At 39.7% G+C, this 18,674-nt stretch overlaps 1 protein-coding gene across 3 annotated transcripts in view; it reads left to right on the top strand.

Moving 5' to 3' along the window:
- Nucleotides 1–18,674, top strand: part of LOC127574823 (cyclin-dependent kinase 19) — a 135,119-nt gene that overhangs the window by 27,099 nt on the left and 89,346 nt on the right. For all 3 annotated transcript variants that reach the window (XM_052024216.1, XM_052024215.1, XM_052024217.1), the window contains exon 3: nucleotides 15,038–15,148. In XM_052024216.1, the coding sequence (XP_051880176.1) occupies nucleotides 15,038–15,148 (111 nt within the window). The remainder of the gene's footprint in view (nucleotides 1–15,037; nucleotides 15,149–18,674) is intronic.

Here is an 18,674-nt window from a genome sequence, read left to right as displayed (position 1 = left end):
CGACACACTACTGTGAAACCCTGCACTGAGACACTGAGTTTTCTGTGAGGAGACAAGGTTAATTAGACATCTTTTGGTAATGGGTACTCTGGGGAATTTTGATCATAATTTCAAAACTTTGTTTTGAGTTTGAGAGTTCTGATGACTGTTAGATCTGAATCATTAATTTTCCTGTTTTCCAGATGCTCAGTGACCTGAGATGTTTACAGCAGTATTTAATTTGTGATTCAGTCTGCTAATGTTTGTAAAGTGTGTCAAGCAGCATCTGTGGAGGCAAAGGGATGGTCAATTTTTGCCTATCACCCACACACTTCTGGTTTTCCTATCCCCTACCCCAACTGGCTCATTCTGCCCATCATCCCTCCTTTATCTGGTTCCATTTATCATCTTTCTTACTTATTAGATTTGAGCATCTGCAGCCTCTTGCATTTCCACTTATCATCTTCCAGCCTGCCTCTACCTTCAGTTCTCCTCCTGCACTTGGCTCCATCTGTGCCCCTTTTCTCTCTCCTTATCTGTCTCTACTTATCACCCACCAGGCACTGTCTCCCAACTCCACCCTTCCCGTCGCCACCTGGCTCTATCTACCCATCATCTCCCTCCTCACCTGGTTCTACCTATCGCCTGCCAACCTCTGCCTCACCCCTCCCTTTCATCCCTTTATACTGGCTATCTCTCCTCTATACTCTCAGTCCTGATGCAGGGTCTTGACCCAGAACTATCCCTTTGCCTCCACAGATGCTGCTTGACACACTGAGTTTCTCCAGCAGTTTGATTTTTTTTTCTCCAGATTCCAGCATCTGCAGTCTTTCTTGTGTTAACATTTGCAGATTTATTGGTGTCTATGGATTCATTTTTTGAAAGGGAAATTGTTTAATAAATACAGCTTTTTGAGGGCTTAACTATCAGGACAGTTAGAGAGGAACTGGTTGATGTAGTACATTTTGATTTTTGAAAGGCATTGAGAAGTTACTACATGGGAATTGTACACAGGGTTAGGGGATCTTTAGATTGAGAGTAATGTATAAACATGGATCAAGAAATGGCTAACAGACAGAAAATTTTGGAATGTCAAGGTCTACTTAGTGGAGTGTTTCAGGGATCAGTGCTTGGGCCTCAGTTATTTTCAATTTATATCAATGACTCAGGTGAAAAAATTGGGTAATATAACCACATTTGTTGATAATGCAGAGCTTGGTGGAAATGTAAGTCATAAGGAGGATGTAAAGTCGCTGAAAAGAAAGGAAAATAAGATTAATTTTTACAGGCTGAGAGGCTGGTAAAAGAAGAATCTTGTCTCCCCTTATCCATAAATCACAGAAGGTTAAGATGCTGCCACATTGCTCAACTGCCTATCCATACTCCCATACTCCTCCTCCACACTCCCCATTGCACCCCCCGCCGACCCTCTGCCCCCCAACTTCCTTATGTTACCAGGTCTTGATTTTACTCTACACACCCTCCCCAACTTGACAACAATTTTCCCCTTGTTTATTTTTTACTTGTGTCTTATATGTAATTCATTTCATATTATTATTTGCTGGTCTATTAGAATATTAGCTCTGTTTTTCCATTTCTACAGAGTGATGGTACACAGAATGGCACCACTAGCTTTTTATTTGGTGCATTAGTCTGTAGTTGTAGTCGTACTTTAAAGTTAGGAAAATGGGGAACTGAAGACGGTTTATTAACCATAATTTGAAACAAACAGGTTCATTGTTAGAAAATATAATAGACATATGTTTAAAATATTTTTACCCCTGATTACAATAATTCATTTGTAATGGGATTTTGTTCTAGCTTCCAGCTAAAGTACATTTTCTCTTCCATGGAGTCTGACTCAATATTTGGCTTCTGTACCACCACTTATTAGATTCTGACCCAGAACAGAGAAACTTAACTACCCTGTTAATAAATTTTGATTTTTGAATAAATTACTTATATTGAGAAATTTGAATCCAGTGTGTTTAGAAAAAAGCTTGTAGGCTATTTTTTTTTAATCTTCTGGTCATAGCCTCTTAAGTTGATTGGACAGTTATAGGGTATGTGATTTGACTTCAATCGATTCAGTTCCATTTTAATGCGATTTATGATGGTGGCTCACGTGGCACTTCACATTACAATCACTTCTTGTTGTAGATCAGTATGCTAATGTATGAAAATCTATTATTGCAGATTAAGGCTGATTGAAGCCTTATTTTCACACTCCCTAAAGGTCTTTATGCTCCAACATTTGGGGGAACTCCAAAATTGAGCTGGCATCTTTTAAACTGTGCAACTCACTGGCGCCTTGCTGGTTTCTTTTTCTTTCCTCTGTTTTGTTGGATATATTACTACATTTTGTGGCATTTAAGTATTTTGTTCAAAAATTTTGCTTACATCAGTAAGGCTGGTATTTTAGAATGGCTGTCACCATCTCTGGAGCCAGTGGATCATAGCCTGTGTGCCCTGTTGAGATGAAAATTTATGGCTTCTGGTTCTAAAAATTATTTGTGAAGCAAATTTTGGCATTTTCAAGCCACAGTAGAATTCTGCTTATATTTAACATAGTTTGGCAATGTCAGTGTTATTATGACACAGTGCATGCTAACACATTCACTATACTTTTTCATGAAGAATTGAAGGCGAATATTGATTTGGGGCCTAGTAGAATGCAGTATTATTCTGAATCTGACTACACTACTTAACCTGGAAATGGCTGCGCTGAAAGGCACAAAAGTACAAATTAAATGGTATATATTTTTCATTTTGTAGGTAGTTGAGATGGTGATTAGCAGTGAATTCCTAGCATAAAAACATATTGGAGCTGGATGTATTCCAAAACGCTATGGTTGCAAGCGGGGTTGGACAGTTGCTCAGTATCACATATTTATGCTTTTATCACATGGGTAATGCTATTTCAGTTTCAATGTTCAATGTTACTGTCAGATCATTCATTTGATCTGGCAAGTTTCCTAGGTTGCATGGTTACTGTTATTCATAAATGCAGTGACGATTATATTAAGAGATGGTATTAGTTGGGTGCCCATGCTGGTGTACTGGTATGTGTAAAATGGAAAATGGAAGTATAATTAAAATGTCAATCAGTGTAGATTTAAAATTAAAACTTAGTGGAAGTGATTAGGTAATTACTTGCTTATTTTCAGTAAGACAAGTTAAAAGGTATTTACTATCTTTCATACTGTATTGTTAAACAACTAAGGAGGTTTTAGGAGTTCTCTGCCAATGCTCAACATGAGATCTGAACAAGCGTTTCAATTTCTGTCTGGGTACATTATTATAACCCTTTGGATGTGACATTGAGTTCAACATTTTCAGTATTTCTGGCATTTTTATTTAAAATTTCCAGCATTTGCTGCATTCTACTGGAGTTTCAGATAATTATTCTTTACATACTACCTTTAGACTGAACTTCTTTCTTTATTTGGCCTGTTACCTTTCATGTTGAACCATCACTTCTTTTGTCATTTAATCTCTCCTGCCTTCCATTCTCTCACTGATTTTCCCTATTGTTCCCTCTCACCCACCCCTTCCTTCCCAGCAATCCTTCCTCCTTTCTTTGCGTCTTAAAAAAATGTTTTACATTTAACTATTATAATTGTAATTGTAATGAAAGATTATTGACCCGAAATGGTAACTTTTTTTTCCAAATGTGTTGCTTGACCTGCTAAGTATTTCCAGCATTTTCTGTTTTTATTTATTTTCCATAGCTCCCCTAGTTAGCCAACAATCTCACACCCCCTATAAATTTGAACTAATTGAGCATCAGTAAAATACTAGAGCTTAGCATTAAATTTACCAGTAACATTTAGTATTTTGAATAGCTTGGGAAGTTCTCTGTTGAGCCACATTAAAGTGCATCTGCTTTTAAAGAATAGGTAGTAGAGCTATACTGAGGAGTGAATGATGAGAATTTAGTTTTTGGTTGACTTCAAAAGAACAGGTCTAGTTTGAGCTAAGCTTCTTGGTCATAGAATTATAGAGTCATACATCACTGAGACAGACCCCATGGGCCACCATGCCCATGCTGACCATCGAATACATATTACTAATCCCATTTACCAGCAATAGGTCTGTAGCATTCTATGTGTTTGGAATTCAAGTGCTCATCTAGATAATTCCTAAATATTGTGAGAGGCCCTGTCACATCACCCACTCAGGCAGTGCATTCCAAATTCCAACCACCCTCTGGATGAAAAGGTCCTTCCTCGGATCCCCTATAAACCTCTTACCCCTTACTCTAAATCTATGCCCTCTAGTTTTAGTTACCTCAGCTAAGGGAAAAAGTTTCTTACTATCTACCCTATCTATACCCTACATGTTATTATACCTATATCAGCATCCTCCACTCAAAGTAAAACAAACCCAGTATATCCAGTAATTAAAAACAGAAAATGCTGGAAAAACACAACCGGTCATGTAGCATCTGTGGAAAGGGAAACAGTTAATGTTTCAGCTCTGCTTTCCCTTCATCAGGACTGAGAAAAAGCAAAACAAGTTAGTCTAGGTAGTAGAGAAGGTGGGGGAGCGTGATGGGTGGAACAAAGAGAATTTCTCTGATCGGGTGAAATGATGAGACTGTTAAGGGGCATTTAACATCAGATTAAGCATCTTTGTGTAACGTCCCACTAATATTGTATAGTCTGTGTAATGTTTTATAGTCTGGCCTATTGGTACATGCCCAGCAGGCCAGACTATATAAATAAAAGAAAAAGGATGGTAAACAAAAATAGCCAGTATTCATACAAACATAAAGAAAGAGGTATTTATCTAAAATTGGAGGATTTGATATTCAGTCCTGCAGGCTACAAAGATGATGAGGTGTTGTTCCTCAAGTTTACGTTGGGCCTTGTTGTAATAGTGCAGGAGGCCACAGACAGAAATTTCTGATTGGGATTGGGATAGTGAATCAAAGTGGCAGACAACCAGAAGCTCAGGTCATTCCTGTGAATTGAGCACAGGTGCTCCGCAAGTGATTACGCAAGTGCGTTTGGTTTCTCCACTGTGAACTTGAATGCCATACGCAAGATTGGAAGAAATGCAAGTTGAGTCACTGCTTCTCCTGGAAAGATAGTTTAGGTCCCTGGATGGTGAGAAGGAAAGCAGAGAAAGGATAGGTGTTACACCTCCTGCAGTTTCATCGTGAGTGGTACGTGGGGACTAGGACAAGCGAGTCATAATAGGAGTGATTCCTTCAAAATAATGAAAGGGGAGGGAAGGGAATATGTGTCTGGTGGTGGAATCTCGTTGCGAGTAATGATACATTGAAAGTCTATTCAGTCTCTCTTTGTAACTGCAACACTTCATCCCAGGCAACACCCTGGTGAAATCTCCTCTGTACCCTCTCCAGTGCAATCATGTCCTTCCCATGGTGTGGTGATCAGAACTGTGCACTGTACTCCAGCTGTGGCTAACCGATGTTTTATGAAATTGTAGAATAAGCTTCCTGCTCTTATATTCTAAGCCCCAACCAATGAAGGCAAATATTCCATATGCCACTTTCATTCTAGAACTGCATAGTAAAGTTTCCCATAATAGATTCTTAATGGGCCTTTACTTTTCTTTGCCTTTCTAGATATTAACATTTTGAGCCACAGGACTGGTTCAAATAGTTCTAAACATAGGCTGTATTTTAAATACATTCCAGCACCTTTTATGCTGTGCTACTTCAACGATATCAGTGAAAGCAGATATTTTGATCCACATGGTCATTTTGCACCTGTCTGTATTTGCACCTGTCTGATGCTTGCTGTATACAGTGTTTGTTTATACTGAGAGCTTTACATTTTTTCCATCAGTGATGTTTATTCCTTTGTATATATGGTGCAAAAGGTGACCTTTCAGTGTCACAAGTTTTAATTAGAAAAATTAAGCTGTACAACATGCATTTTCCATAAACCAGTGAATACTGCCCAGTTTATAAGTAGACCTTGTCTGTATCAAAAATTGTGAAAAGAATTTAGTTAAAACAATTTTAGGTAAAAGGAAAGAATTGAAGATAACGTGGAAAATAGAGAGAGAATGTAAAAGGTCAAGATAGCCTGTTTTCAGTAAGAGCCCACAGTTGAAGATTTGAAGCCCGCTGTTGTAGGCCACCTCCAAAGCATCTGAGAAGTGCCCAACTATAACAGCACAAGGATTGCAAGAACCATGCAGACCCTTAAGTAAGGTTTATTATTCAAATGGATCATGGTAACCTGCATCTCAATTCCATTTATGCACTCTTTCTCTCACTCCATACCTCACTTTGAATTCTGCAAATGACACCCACAAATTTTTAACCTTAACATTTCTGCTTATGTGAGGAAGCGCTTTTTAATATCACATCTGAAAAGCTCCATGTCCCCTTCTTCTGGTGCGAGACCCCCAGAAAAAATAGTTTCTATGCATCTTCTATGACATTTCTATTAGGCTTTCTTCAAAGTTGTAATTGCAATTACTGACAGAATTACTCATGTGATTACTATGCTTTATTACTGTGGTAGTAGTTCTTTGCACTTGAAGATGACAGTCTTTGCTAGATACAAAAATAACTGTGCTTTCTAGATAACTGAACGTGCAGGTCAGGAAGCAGCTGCGGAGGGAGAAAGGGAATTAAGAGTTCAGGTCAATCACTTTTCACCAGAATTGAGTTACTACCTCACCTGCTGAGTATTTCCAAACCTTGTAGGATGATTGCTTGTTTTATTCACTCTCTCCTCTTCAGACAGTCTGCTCTTCTCAAGAATCATCCTAGTGATCCTTTGCTGCACTCTATAAGGTGTGTATATCCTTCCCTGGGTAAAGAGCACATGGTACTCTGGGTGTGATCTTGTCCAAAACCTTTATAATTCTAAGAATAAGGTATACGAAATTTTAATGCTTAAGTTACTGAACTAGTATCCAGGAGTCTGAACTATTGATCCAGAGACTTGGATCGGATTCAGAGGCCTGGATGAAGACCTCAAATCCCAGCAGGATAAATTAAACTGAAATAAATAATTCAGAAATAAAAAAGTGAGTTTCGTTAATGGTGACTAACAAACTTCTGCATTGCTGGTAAACCCATTTGATGCATTGCATGTGATTCACTAATGTTATCTAGGGAAATTCTGATTGTGACTCCAGACCCACAGTGATCTAGTTGATTCAACTTCCCCCTGAAATGGATTAGAATGTCATGTGGTTGAGGGGACATTTTAGGGATGGGAAATAATTCTATTGATGCCTCTATACTGTGAACAATAAAATCTGAGAAAACAATATGCATGCACAGAAAGCAAATGTCTTCTCACTATGATTTATTGATAAGGATCTTCAAATCTTAATGAATGTCTACACTTATTATATTTTATTGAAAAATATGCTTTTCTACATTCTTACAAAAATGGATAATTTCATACTTCCCAGATCATTGTTTCTCTGTGACTTTCTTCCCCATCCACTTTCCTAGTCTCTATCCTCTCAAATGACCGAGTTTAGAGTGACCTTGGTTCTGGAGTGATTGTGATGAAGGTTACAGAGTTTTTCACTGTACCTCGATACAAGTGACAATAATAAACCAATTTCAGTTCTAATTCTATTTGCCCTGTAGTTAAGGTCCATTCCAGCAGAAAGCTTCTTGGAGGTGAGACATAGTATTGTGGTGAGAAAAATTGTGAAGAAAATTGGAGCAATGACGTAGCCTTGCTTGAGCCATATCTGCATTAGGATTTGATCTGTGTGAATCCGGTGGTTAGAATGAAGTTTTGCAAGTCAATATGTAGCAGACATAGAATGAAGACAAATTTCTGAGGCTCAATCATATTTGAGTAGGACTCTTGACAGTCTTCTCAGTGGACTGAATGGGTTGTGTAAGACTGAAAAAGACAATGCAAATCATTTGAGTCAATACGAATTAAGGTCCTTGGAATGCTGATCTCAGTAGCATTTGGTTCAGTTGTGAGGTTCTAATCTAAATAATCAAAGAAAGGGCAATTATAGCACTTTTGATTTGGCTCATCTGAGACCAGTTAACTGACCACAAATCAACAAGTATTAGCTTGGCTAATTTGTGAAATGTTGGCTCCCACTCGGGTCATTATGATGTGCAAAATAGGTCATCTACCCTCTGGTCCTTTGGAAATAATCTTAAATTTGTACTAAAACAGAGTTAATATTTCAGGTCCAAGATCCTTTGTCAGAACTGGGAAAGGGAGATGTAAAAAGTATTTTTAGGTTGCAAAGATTTGGTGGGAGGAATGGTTAGGACAAAGGATGTTGCCTAGAAAGGAGGGCTATAGTTACAAGGAGAGATTGGATAGGCTGGGATTGTTCTCACTAGAATGCAGGGGGCAGTATAAAATCATGAGGGGCATAGATAAGGTGGATGATCACAGTCTTTTTCCTGGGGTAGGGGAGTCTAAAACTAGAGGTTATAGGTTTAAGGTGAAAAGGGAACTATCTAAAAGAGATCTGAGGGACAAGTTTTTCATACAGAGGGTGGTGGGTATCTGGAACAAGCAGCCAGAGGAGGTGGTAGAGGCAGAGACAATCACAGTGTTTAAAAAGCATTTGGACAGGTACCTAGGTAGGAAAGGAATAGAGATAGGGACCAAAAGCAGGAAAATGGGATTAGCGTAGATAGGTATCTCGGTTGGTATAGACGAGTCAGACCGAAGGGCCCGTTTCCATGCTGTATGACTTTGACTCTATGAACGGCAATATCTATGATAGAGTGAGACCAGGTCAAATGGGTGAATGGGGCAGTTAGAAGCTGATTATCATTCTTTGCTGTGAGCAGCACATAATATAGACAGAGCTATGGGACATGCTCAGTAGGTCAGACTGTACTAATGGAGAGAGAAAAATTGAACCAAAGCCATAGGTGGATGACTGAAAAATGACCAGTTCTGATGCAAACGGAAAGACATTGTGAGTTACCTTAATTTGGAGAATCTGATATTGAGTTCGGAAGGCTGTGATGTTCCCAGACTGAATTTAATAAATGAGGATCATAGATTAACGTACCATAGAAGGAGGTCATTTGCCCTATTGAGCTTAAAGGATCAATCCAATCACTCTTCATCCATTCTTTCCCCATATCCTCATAATTATTTTTCTCCAATTCCCTTCTGAAAGTTACAGTTGAAACTGTATCCAGAACCCTCCTTAGACAGTCCATGCCGAATCCCAAGATTACACAATAGATTGCCCCTCATATCATCTCTAATTTTTTTGATAATCATAATTTTATGGAAGCATGCTATTGACTTATTAGACATGAGAAAGAGCCTCTTTTTATTTACTCTTTCCAAACCCTTCATGATTTAAAACACCTCTAAATATTTTAAACGCCACCTTAACAAAAAATGCTGGAAATACTCAGCAGGTCAGGCAGTTTCTGTGGAAAGAGCAACAGACTTAATGTTTCATGTCAAAGGTAGAACTGGAAACAAGAGAAAACAAATTAGTTTTAAGTTGCAGAAAGGGTGGGGAAAAGCAAAGGATATCTCTCATAGGCTGAAGCCAGGGTTGCTACGGTAATAAGTTGCTGACGAGCCGTTGGGTTGACAGGTTAAATGAAGGCATAGAGGGCTGGTTGGGTAGTGTGAGACTCTGGTTAGATGGGTTTTCCCAAGTTCCGTCAAATCAAGTACGGGCAGGTTCTGCATCATAGCCATTTGGGTTATGGAAATTTGCCCTTAGAAAATTTACAAATCATAACCCAAAAATACAGAATAAAATTTGCTATCACTGAATCAGTGTGGGGGGATAAAAAGTAAATAAATAAACAGTTTTTTTCAACTCACATATTTTTGACACACGTGCTGATGACATGGCTTCATGTTATGGAAAATCGCAGTATGGGCCGTTTTCTAGGAATGCAATTTCTCCCACAACCCAGGGGTTGCCTGTACAGATAGCATAATGAGTTTTCACTGTTTCGAGTTTGGGTTTGAAATGTTTAACATTTTAATTTCCCATGAAACTGAAATCTCTTTTTAAAGATCATAGTTGCCCCATGTACTTCAGCTGAGGTGTGGTATGTGTTTTAGAATGTATTATCCTATCTTCCTGGCTACAGCAGACTAATTGATTTGGAAAGTAGTCATGACAGAGAGGCACAAATTGAATATTGCATTTCATTGACTTGCAAGTATTTGGGACTTGGTTAATTTGTGTTCATTTGCTCACCAGCAACATTGTGCTTATGAGCGCAAGTGAAAGTGAACTTTATCTTGTGCTCATTGGACGCATACTTTTGGCAGTGTATCCTCACTCGATGAATAGACTAGAATTTGCATGATCCACATACTTAGCCTCCCTAATTTGAATTAAAACAACGTCATATATTCTTGTGGTGTAGAGGGGTCACCTTTCCTATTTATGCTATATATCCAATTAAAGTGCCTAAATTTTAGAGGAATGACTTTGAGATTTATGCTGACACCTCAACTGTCTTTTGATATGTCATCATGCACTTATTTTTGTTAGATCTGAAACATAGTATGCTTCTGAATTATTTCCAGTTGGTATTCCTTCAGAGATTATTGCTTACTCCGTGGTTTCCATACATGGTTTCATTTTACCACATACGTTATACGAGACTGCCCCAACAGAATCCTACTTAAATGGAAATACAGTCATGTAAAGAGTACTTCACTATATGTGGTTATTTATGGCTTGGTATGGTACATGTGCTGTCATAATTATAAATGAAAAACAGAAATATGTCTTGAGTTAAGGAAAAAAACCAAAATGTGCACCTAGAACTGTTAAATCTGATGCTGTTATAATAGTTTAAAGTGTTTGTTCCGGAAGAAATAATTTATGTGCACAAATTTTACTATCTGTAGAAACCATTTGAAATCTTGAAACAAAAACTTTCTTACAGTTATTGTCCTTGATAAATTGCAGAGTTCTAAATGTCAAACAGGCAAGTTAGGCTGTGCACAGTTTCTCTCTCTGCTCTCTCTCTCTGCTCTCTCTCTCCTCTCTCTCTCTCAACTTTGTCAATGCAGCAATGTGATCACTGTGGAAAGTGGCATGCATAATGTCATCTTATAGCTCTCAGTGTTGAATCATGTTGATTCCATGCTACATTTTAACAGCAATCTAATCCTCAGTGGTGCTCAATCCTTTATTATACTAAGTGGAATTGAAAAGAGCAACTACATGATGTATTATGACATTTTCTGAAACAAATTCAAAAGCAAGCCACATGAGGAGATATTAGGATGGAGCTCGGCCAAAGAATTAGATATTATAGAGTATATTAAAGAAAGAGGCAGAGAATTTTAGAGAGGCAGTTGCAGAATTTTAGTCCTTGACAGCTGTCATTGGTAGAACACTTGGGCCTGGACTGCTTTGCTCACTGGGGTCAAAGTCACGCTCATTTCCAAACCTCAGGATTATTCCAAGCTGCTGCTGCTGATCTCTGTCACATCTCGTACTTTACCTGATCACTAACATAATGAAGGTCATCTAAGCTCCATATTCAAGGAGAGAAGGCTTCATTAAATTTTCCTTCAGCCCACAGATGGAAACAGAGCAGGCACAGGCATTTCCCTGAATTGTGGACTTCCCAAACCACAGGTATTCACAGATTATACTTGTGTCCCTACAGAGAATTCTGTGGAAAACTACTGCCAAACACATCTTGTTTTTGGCCTGGAGGGTTTCTGTGGCCCCTGTGCACAAAGAACATGCTTCTTATGGATTTCGTTCTTCACCAGTTTGTCCAGGTCCTTCTGACCCCTTGGGAGCACCCTCCCCCTTCTTTCCATCATTGCAGCACTGACTCATTCGGTGGCAGCACTTCCTTGCGGCTGGAAGATTATTATTTGTATTGTGGTATGTTCCTATAGCAGTTGGGTGCAAAGATTGCACCTGCAGTACTGCATGGTGACCTCAATCTTGTCTTAAAATGCCAGAAGAGCTATATGGAACCATTTCTAAACCATGATGCCAGGTTGATAATAATTTTGACATTGTTGTGGCAGGAGAAGAAATTTGATAGGAAAGATTCAAAAAAGGAGTTCCAAGATGCATTAGCAAGAATTTGGGAAGCTACATTAAGGATTTTGGAGTGGAAGTTGCACTAAGGGTAGTAGTTGTAAAGATATAGGAGTTGGTTTTTTTTGAGGAACTGGAGGTTGAGGCCAGATTTGAAAGAAAGGGAAGCAGAACTTGAGGGAAAACTGCTAACAATGATAACTAGCACAGGGTACAATAAAGGAAGTTGGGCAGTCAGCAACTTAAAGGGCTAGGGTTGAGGGAACGGGAGGAAGGTCTCAAACAAGATGAGTTCAGAGAGCACATGAGGGGAGGAAAGAAATATGTTTAGGGATAGGATAGAGGAGAACCTTAGGGAAGATTTGAGCTAGTGGCTTAAGGGAAGGGAGGGGGATGGCAGAGGCAAATAATCGGATGGTCAGTCCATAAGCTCCTCTTAGTTGTTGCTGGAGATTAAAGTGGATGAGACAAGGGACAAGGTAGTTTAAGAAGGTAGTTTGTAGCAGTAAGAACCAGAGATGCCACATCATGGGGAATAGACTAGGATGAGAGAAAGTAATACTTTTAATGAGGACAAGGGCATCAGAAGTGGAGGTGAGGGTCATAGTTGTACAGCACAGAAACTTGGCCCACCAAGTCCATGTCACCCATTAAACCTATCTACACTAATACCATTTACTTGCATTAGATCTGTAGCCTTCTATACTTTGGTGATTCAAGTACTTTTAAAGATGCTTCTTATATGTTGTGAGAGTATTTGCTTCCACCGCCTCTTCAGGCAGTGCATTACAGACTCTAATCAGCCTCTGCATGAAAAAAAAATTACCATTCATATGTCCTCATCTCCTAATTCCCTCCTTAAAACTATGTCCTCGTCTTACATATCCCCACCCTGGGAAAAAGATTTTTACTATTTCCCTCATAATTTTATATACCTACATCAGGTCACTCCTCAGCCTCCTCCACAGCAGGGAAAACAAACCCAGCCTATCCAGTCTCTCCTTATAGCTGGAATGCCTCAATCCAGGCAACATCCTGGTGAATCTCCTCTGCAGCCTCTTTTGACTTCAGTGGAGTTCTTTACAAGTATTTCTTTCAAAGCATTCCTCTTTAAGCATCTTGAAAAGATTATCTATGTTAAATGAGATTTGTTTTTCCTTTTAGTTACAGTTGACCGTATACAGTCAACTGTATACAGTTAGAAATTGGCAGGTATGACATTGTGGTCATTACAGAGTCGTGGCTGATAGAAGATCACAGCTGAGAGCTAAACATCCAGGGATTCACATCCTATTGAAAAGGCAGGCAGGTGGGCAGAGGGGGTAGGGTGGCTCAGTTGGTAAGAAATGGAATCAAATCCTTAACAAATAGTGACATAGGATGAGATGACGTAGAATCCTTGTGGGTAGAATTGAGAAACTGCAGGGGCAAAAAGACCCTGATGGGAGTTATATACAGGCCTCCAGGATGTGGGGTACAAATTACAACAAGAGGCGGTGGAAGCAAATACTCTCACAACAAGAGATAGAAAAGGTATGTAAGAAGGGCAATGTTATGATGGTCATGGGGGATTTTAATATGCAGGTAGATTGGGAAAATCAGGTTGAATCCCAGGAGAGGGAATTTGTAGAATGCCTACGAGATGGCTTTTTAGAGCAGTTTGTGGTCGAGCCAACAGGGAAAAGGCAGTTCTGAGTTTGGTGTTGTGCAATGAAACAGATTTGATTAGGTTGCTTAAGGTAAAGGAACCCTTAGGTGGGAGAATGGGATTGAGAGGGAAAAATGAATCAGCCATGATTGAATGGCAAAGCAGACTTGATGGGCTGTATGGCCTGATTCTGCTCCTATGTCTTATGGTCTAAATGCTGAGTACTGATCCTAGTCATGTAGGAATGAATCTTTAGTGTTGACTCTTAACATATCTTTACTCCAAACATATCTGGAATAGCAACTGAGCTGGCTTTAATAAATGTGTGATGAAGAGTGGATAGCTAATCAGTTCACAGGAAGCTGGATGAAATTATTGAGAGGCCATTTTATCAGTCATTCTATTTTTGAATGGACGTGATGAGGTTTCCAGGCTCTGTAAACCAACTATGAGGTAAGTGAAGTAAAGTAATGCTAATGTGCCAGCACGATAAGGAGGATTTCTACTAGGCCTTGTGAGCTACAAAATAAACTCCCCAAATTTTTATGTGATCTGTCTTCACCCTCCCCAACCAGTGGTACACCCAGCCGACCTCTCAATCATCATCTCCTTCTAACTAGCCATTATTAGACCCCAGTAATTGGACCATTCCTCCCAATCATCTTTAAACCCCTTCCCTATCCTATCCCCCTGCGATTCAGTCCTCCCTCCACATATAAGGTATAAGATCCCACCCTTCTTGCCATCTGATTCCCCAGCTAATTCTTCTATCATTACCTGTACTTGCAAGCTTCAATTCTGTGAAGCAGATTTCCTGCCTGCAAAGTTTCCAACCATCCGATCATGCTGCCAGTGGGCAGGAACTCTATTCAAAGAAACACTGCGTTTACATAAGAGATTCTGAGAAACCTGTTCTTCCTGTTTTTCCAGCCTAAAACAGCACCTTTCCCTTCCCTGTACAATTTAACAACACTCTAAAATCTTTCTTGCACAGAGCTCTGTGAGATTGTGCTGCTTCACAAAGAGCACAGTTTTGGAGTTTAAGTAGTAGGTATTACAGTATATTTTAATGAACACATTTTCAGTCAACCAAAAGGCTGGAAGTCAAGCCTGCAATTCCTATTTAAAAATAACTTTGGATTTTATATACAATTCCATGCCTTGGTGATTGCAAACTACTGAGGCTTCATTTTGCTGGCTACATGTTAAAGAATAAAGATTGGACTGTAGCTATCTGATTCAAGAACTGGGGATAAAATTGGTTTTGGGTGGGTAGGATGAAATGAGCGTTGACAGTCCATTTTTCAGACATTTAATGCCAGATGTGCTGCCAGTGTACTGTTGCCTGTCTTATTTCACCCCTGTACCTTTACCCATTATTATTAATTCTTTAATTCGTTTCTTTCTTACCAGTTGCTGCGAGAATTGAAGCACCCCAACGTGATTGCCTTGCAAAAGGTATTTCTTTCACACAGCGACAGAAAAGTATGGCTCCTGTTTGATTATGCAGAACATGATTTATGGGTAAGGACTTAGTCACTGGAATCTTAAGCATATGAAATTAACTGATGAATGCACAATGTTCTGTTCCAGTAGCAACTCCTCAGAAAAAGTACCCCTTGTTTGCATGCAGAAAGACCTACACAACATATGAATTAGGAGCAGGAGTAGGCTACTTGGCCCCTCAAGCTTGTCCTGCCATTTATTAAGAACATGGCTTATCTGATTGTAGACTCAGCATTCAGGCTTGGGCTGATCAGAACCAGCAGGATTTGTTCAACACAAGTGCAAACAATGACTAAGTCCAGCAAGAGGGAATATAATTACCTACTCATAGAATCATACAGCATGGAAACATGCCCTTCAGTCCAACTGGTCCGTGCCGACTAAGATGCCCCATCCAAACTAGTCCCATTTGCCAGCATTTGGCCCATAATCTTCCAAACCTTTCCAATCCATGTACCTGTCCAACTGTCTTTTAAAAGTTGTTATTGTACCTGCCTTAACCACTTCCTCTGGCAGATCATTCCACATGGATACCACCCTCTGCGTAAAGAAAGTTGCCTCTCATGTTCCCCTTATTTGATCTATAAGATCATCTGTCACTCCCTACACTCTAAGGAATAAAGTCCTAGCCTGTCCAACCTTTCCCTATAACTCAGTTCCTCGAGTCCTGGCAGCATCCTTGTAAATCTTTTCTGCACTCTTTCCAGTTTAATAACATTTTTCCTATAGCAGGGCAACCAAAACTGAATACAATACTCCAAGTGTGGACTCGCCAGCATGCTGTACAACTGCACCATGAGCTTCCAATTTTTATACTCAGTGTTCTGACTTATCAAGGCCAGCGTGCCAAAAACCTTCTTCATCAACCTATCTGTGATTCCAGTTTCAGTGAACCACGTACTTGAACTCCAAGGTCCCTCTGTTCTACAACACTCCCCAGGGCCCTGTCATTCACTGTGAAAGTCCTACCTGGATTTGAATTTCCAAAATGCAACAACTCGCACTTATCCGAATTAAACTCTATTTGCCATTCCTCATTCCACTTACTCAGCTGATCAAGATCCCTCTGTAATTTTTGATAACCTTCTTTGTTGTCCACTATACCACCTATTTTAGTGTCATCTGCAATGCTCATACTCTTGATGCTCGTGACATTTAACAGCTTTACTATTGTCAGTTTCCAAATCATCAGTATCCTCAGGGAAAAGGGTTCCACTGCTGACCAAAAACTCAACTGGAACCAGCGCCATAAATAATGTGGCTGCAGGAGTAGGTCAGAAGTTGGGTATTCAGTGATGAGTGACTAGATTCCTTTCCACAGCCTACAAGGCATGTGAGACAGCTGCAACAATTTGGATTCAATCTTGACCTCTACTACTACTGTCTGTGTGGAGTTTCACATTCTCCCTGTTAGGTTAATTGACAAATGTAAATTACCCCTAGTATAGATGGCTGGTGGGAGAGTGAGGGAAGTATTAATGGGCATGTTTGAGAGATTAAAGGAAAATTTGTACAGGGTTAGGATTGCTGGGATTGTACTGAGAGGTGGCATAAACTCAAATGACCTTCTATGACATAAGAAAATATGAAAAATGAACAAAGATGTAGAAATGTGGGCATCTCTGTTCTCTTCCAGCCCCATCTGCTAACATCACCCAAACAAACCAGTACAATAAAACTATACAGGGGACCCTGTGTTATAGACATTCAGGTTACAGAAATTCGCCCTTACAGAATTCACAAATCATGACCGAAAAATTTGAGATACGGAATAAAACTTGCTCACTTGAAATTTATTTGCAAACAAAAGAAGTAAATAAATAAGAGTTTAAATTATTTTTCCTACTCATGTTTCTTGGTGCATACACAGATAATGCAGCTTTGCATTACTGGAAATCATGATATGGGCATCTTTCTAGGAATGCAACACCCCCCCACCCCTCCCCTACAGGGTCACCTGTAATCCAATATCTGATGATTGGAAAATCCCAGTGGTTCATATTCTAGCTCACTGGGTGCTGATTCCCACGCTTTCTTTTACATATAGTATCCCCTGTTCCTGCACTCCCTTTCACATGCTGCGCCCTGGTTCCTGTGCTCCCTTTCACACTCCGTGACCCTGGTTCCCGCGCTGCCTTTCACACACTATGGCTCTGGTTCCCACGCTCCCTTTCACACACTGGGGCCCTGGTTCTTCGGCTCCCTTTCACACTATGGGGTGTCAGTTCTCAGCCTCCTTAAAACTTAACTGGTTCTGTTTTCGATGCTCCCTTGAAACTCATCTGGTTCCATTTCCTATGCTTACTTGAAAAGTACTAGAGCCTTGGTTCCCATGCTCTCTTTCAACTAATGGGTTCACTGGAAGAATTATAATTATACTTATTAATATCTTAAAAAAATGTATGTTGGTCTAATAATAAGAATAATACCCAGTGGTACCACCAAAGTCCTCAGTGTGCTGGCATAATGGAGTTTTATTGTATTATGTTTTAGTTACTTGACTGGCAATGGAAGTTTTTTGTTAACGTTACTAACTACTAAAAATACTACTAGTTCATTAGTTTACAAAATGTATATTTCTTATCATGGACGGTAAATTGTGGAATTAAATATTGGGTCATCAGGGTGGGCTCACAGTTAGAACAGTCAGGGAAGTGGAGGATTTGGGTTGGGGACCAATGTTTAGTTTCATGTTGCTGGAGTTGAGAGTTGGGTGAACTTTCAGGGGATGGGGTGTGGCCATGGGTAACAAATATCATCGGTCAGTGCTTGAGCTTGCAATGAGGAATGAGGGCAAAGGCCAGCCTAGCATTCCAGGGGACATGTATGGGTTACAACAGGGTTTAGTGGGTACGTTGAGAGGCTTGATGCAGAGCTGTCACACTTACCACTTCTTACTTAAAACCCCTTCTTCATGAATTGGTACCTGCTCGGGCAGGTATCCCTGCCTTGAATGCTAGCTTCTGCATAAGTGGCTCACACAAGATGTATGTACACTATAAAGTCATGGAATTGGCATCCAGGTGTGGTATTGGACACTGCTACACGTGTTTGGCTGTTTCCATGTGTGTCAGATGCAAGGAGAATCCCGAAAGAAAATAGTCGCCTTCACAATTCCCCTAGTAAATCCATGGCTTTCTTTAACAGAATGTCTGTAAGAGAAATACAACATACAGCATACATAAATAGGCCATCAAATGTAATGCTAAGTCAGTGAAAGGCTGAAGTATTGAACAAGGATTTGGACTCCAGATTATGGAAAGCAAAGAAGCAAAAAATCTCCAGATGCTGGAAATCTGAGACAAAATCATGAAATGACCATTCATCAGAAAAGCACATAAAGGGTCATCAGAAGAGGCCTTGACCTGCAATCCTGATTCTTTTTCTCACTCCACCAATGTTGCCTGTCCTGTTGGGTGTTTTCAGCACTTTCTGTTTTTATTATGGAAATTACAACGGAAAAAAAGAGAAGGTACTATCTAAATTCACCAGTATGGTGCCTTATATATGAAAATACAAATAGAAAGAAAGATTTAGAAAACTT

Source organism: Pristis pectinata, chromosome 10 (genome assembly GCF_009764475.1).
Source record: "Pristis pectinata isolate sPriPec2 chromosome 10, sPriPec2.1.pri, whole genome shotgun sequence".
NCBI classification, from domain to species: Eukaryota; Metazoa; Chordata; class Chondrichthyes; order Rhinopristiformes; family Pristidae; genus Pristis; species Pristis pectinata.
Note: the sequence above shows the minus strand (reverse complement) of the source record. Positions and strands in the feature narration are given on the sequence as shown.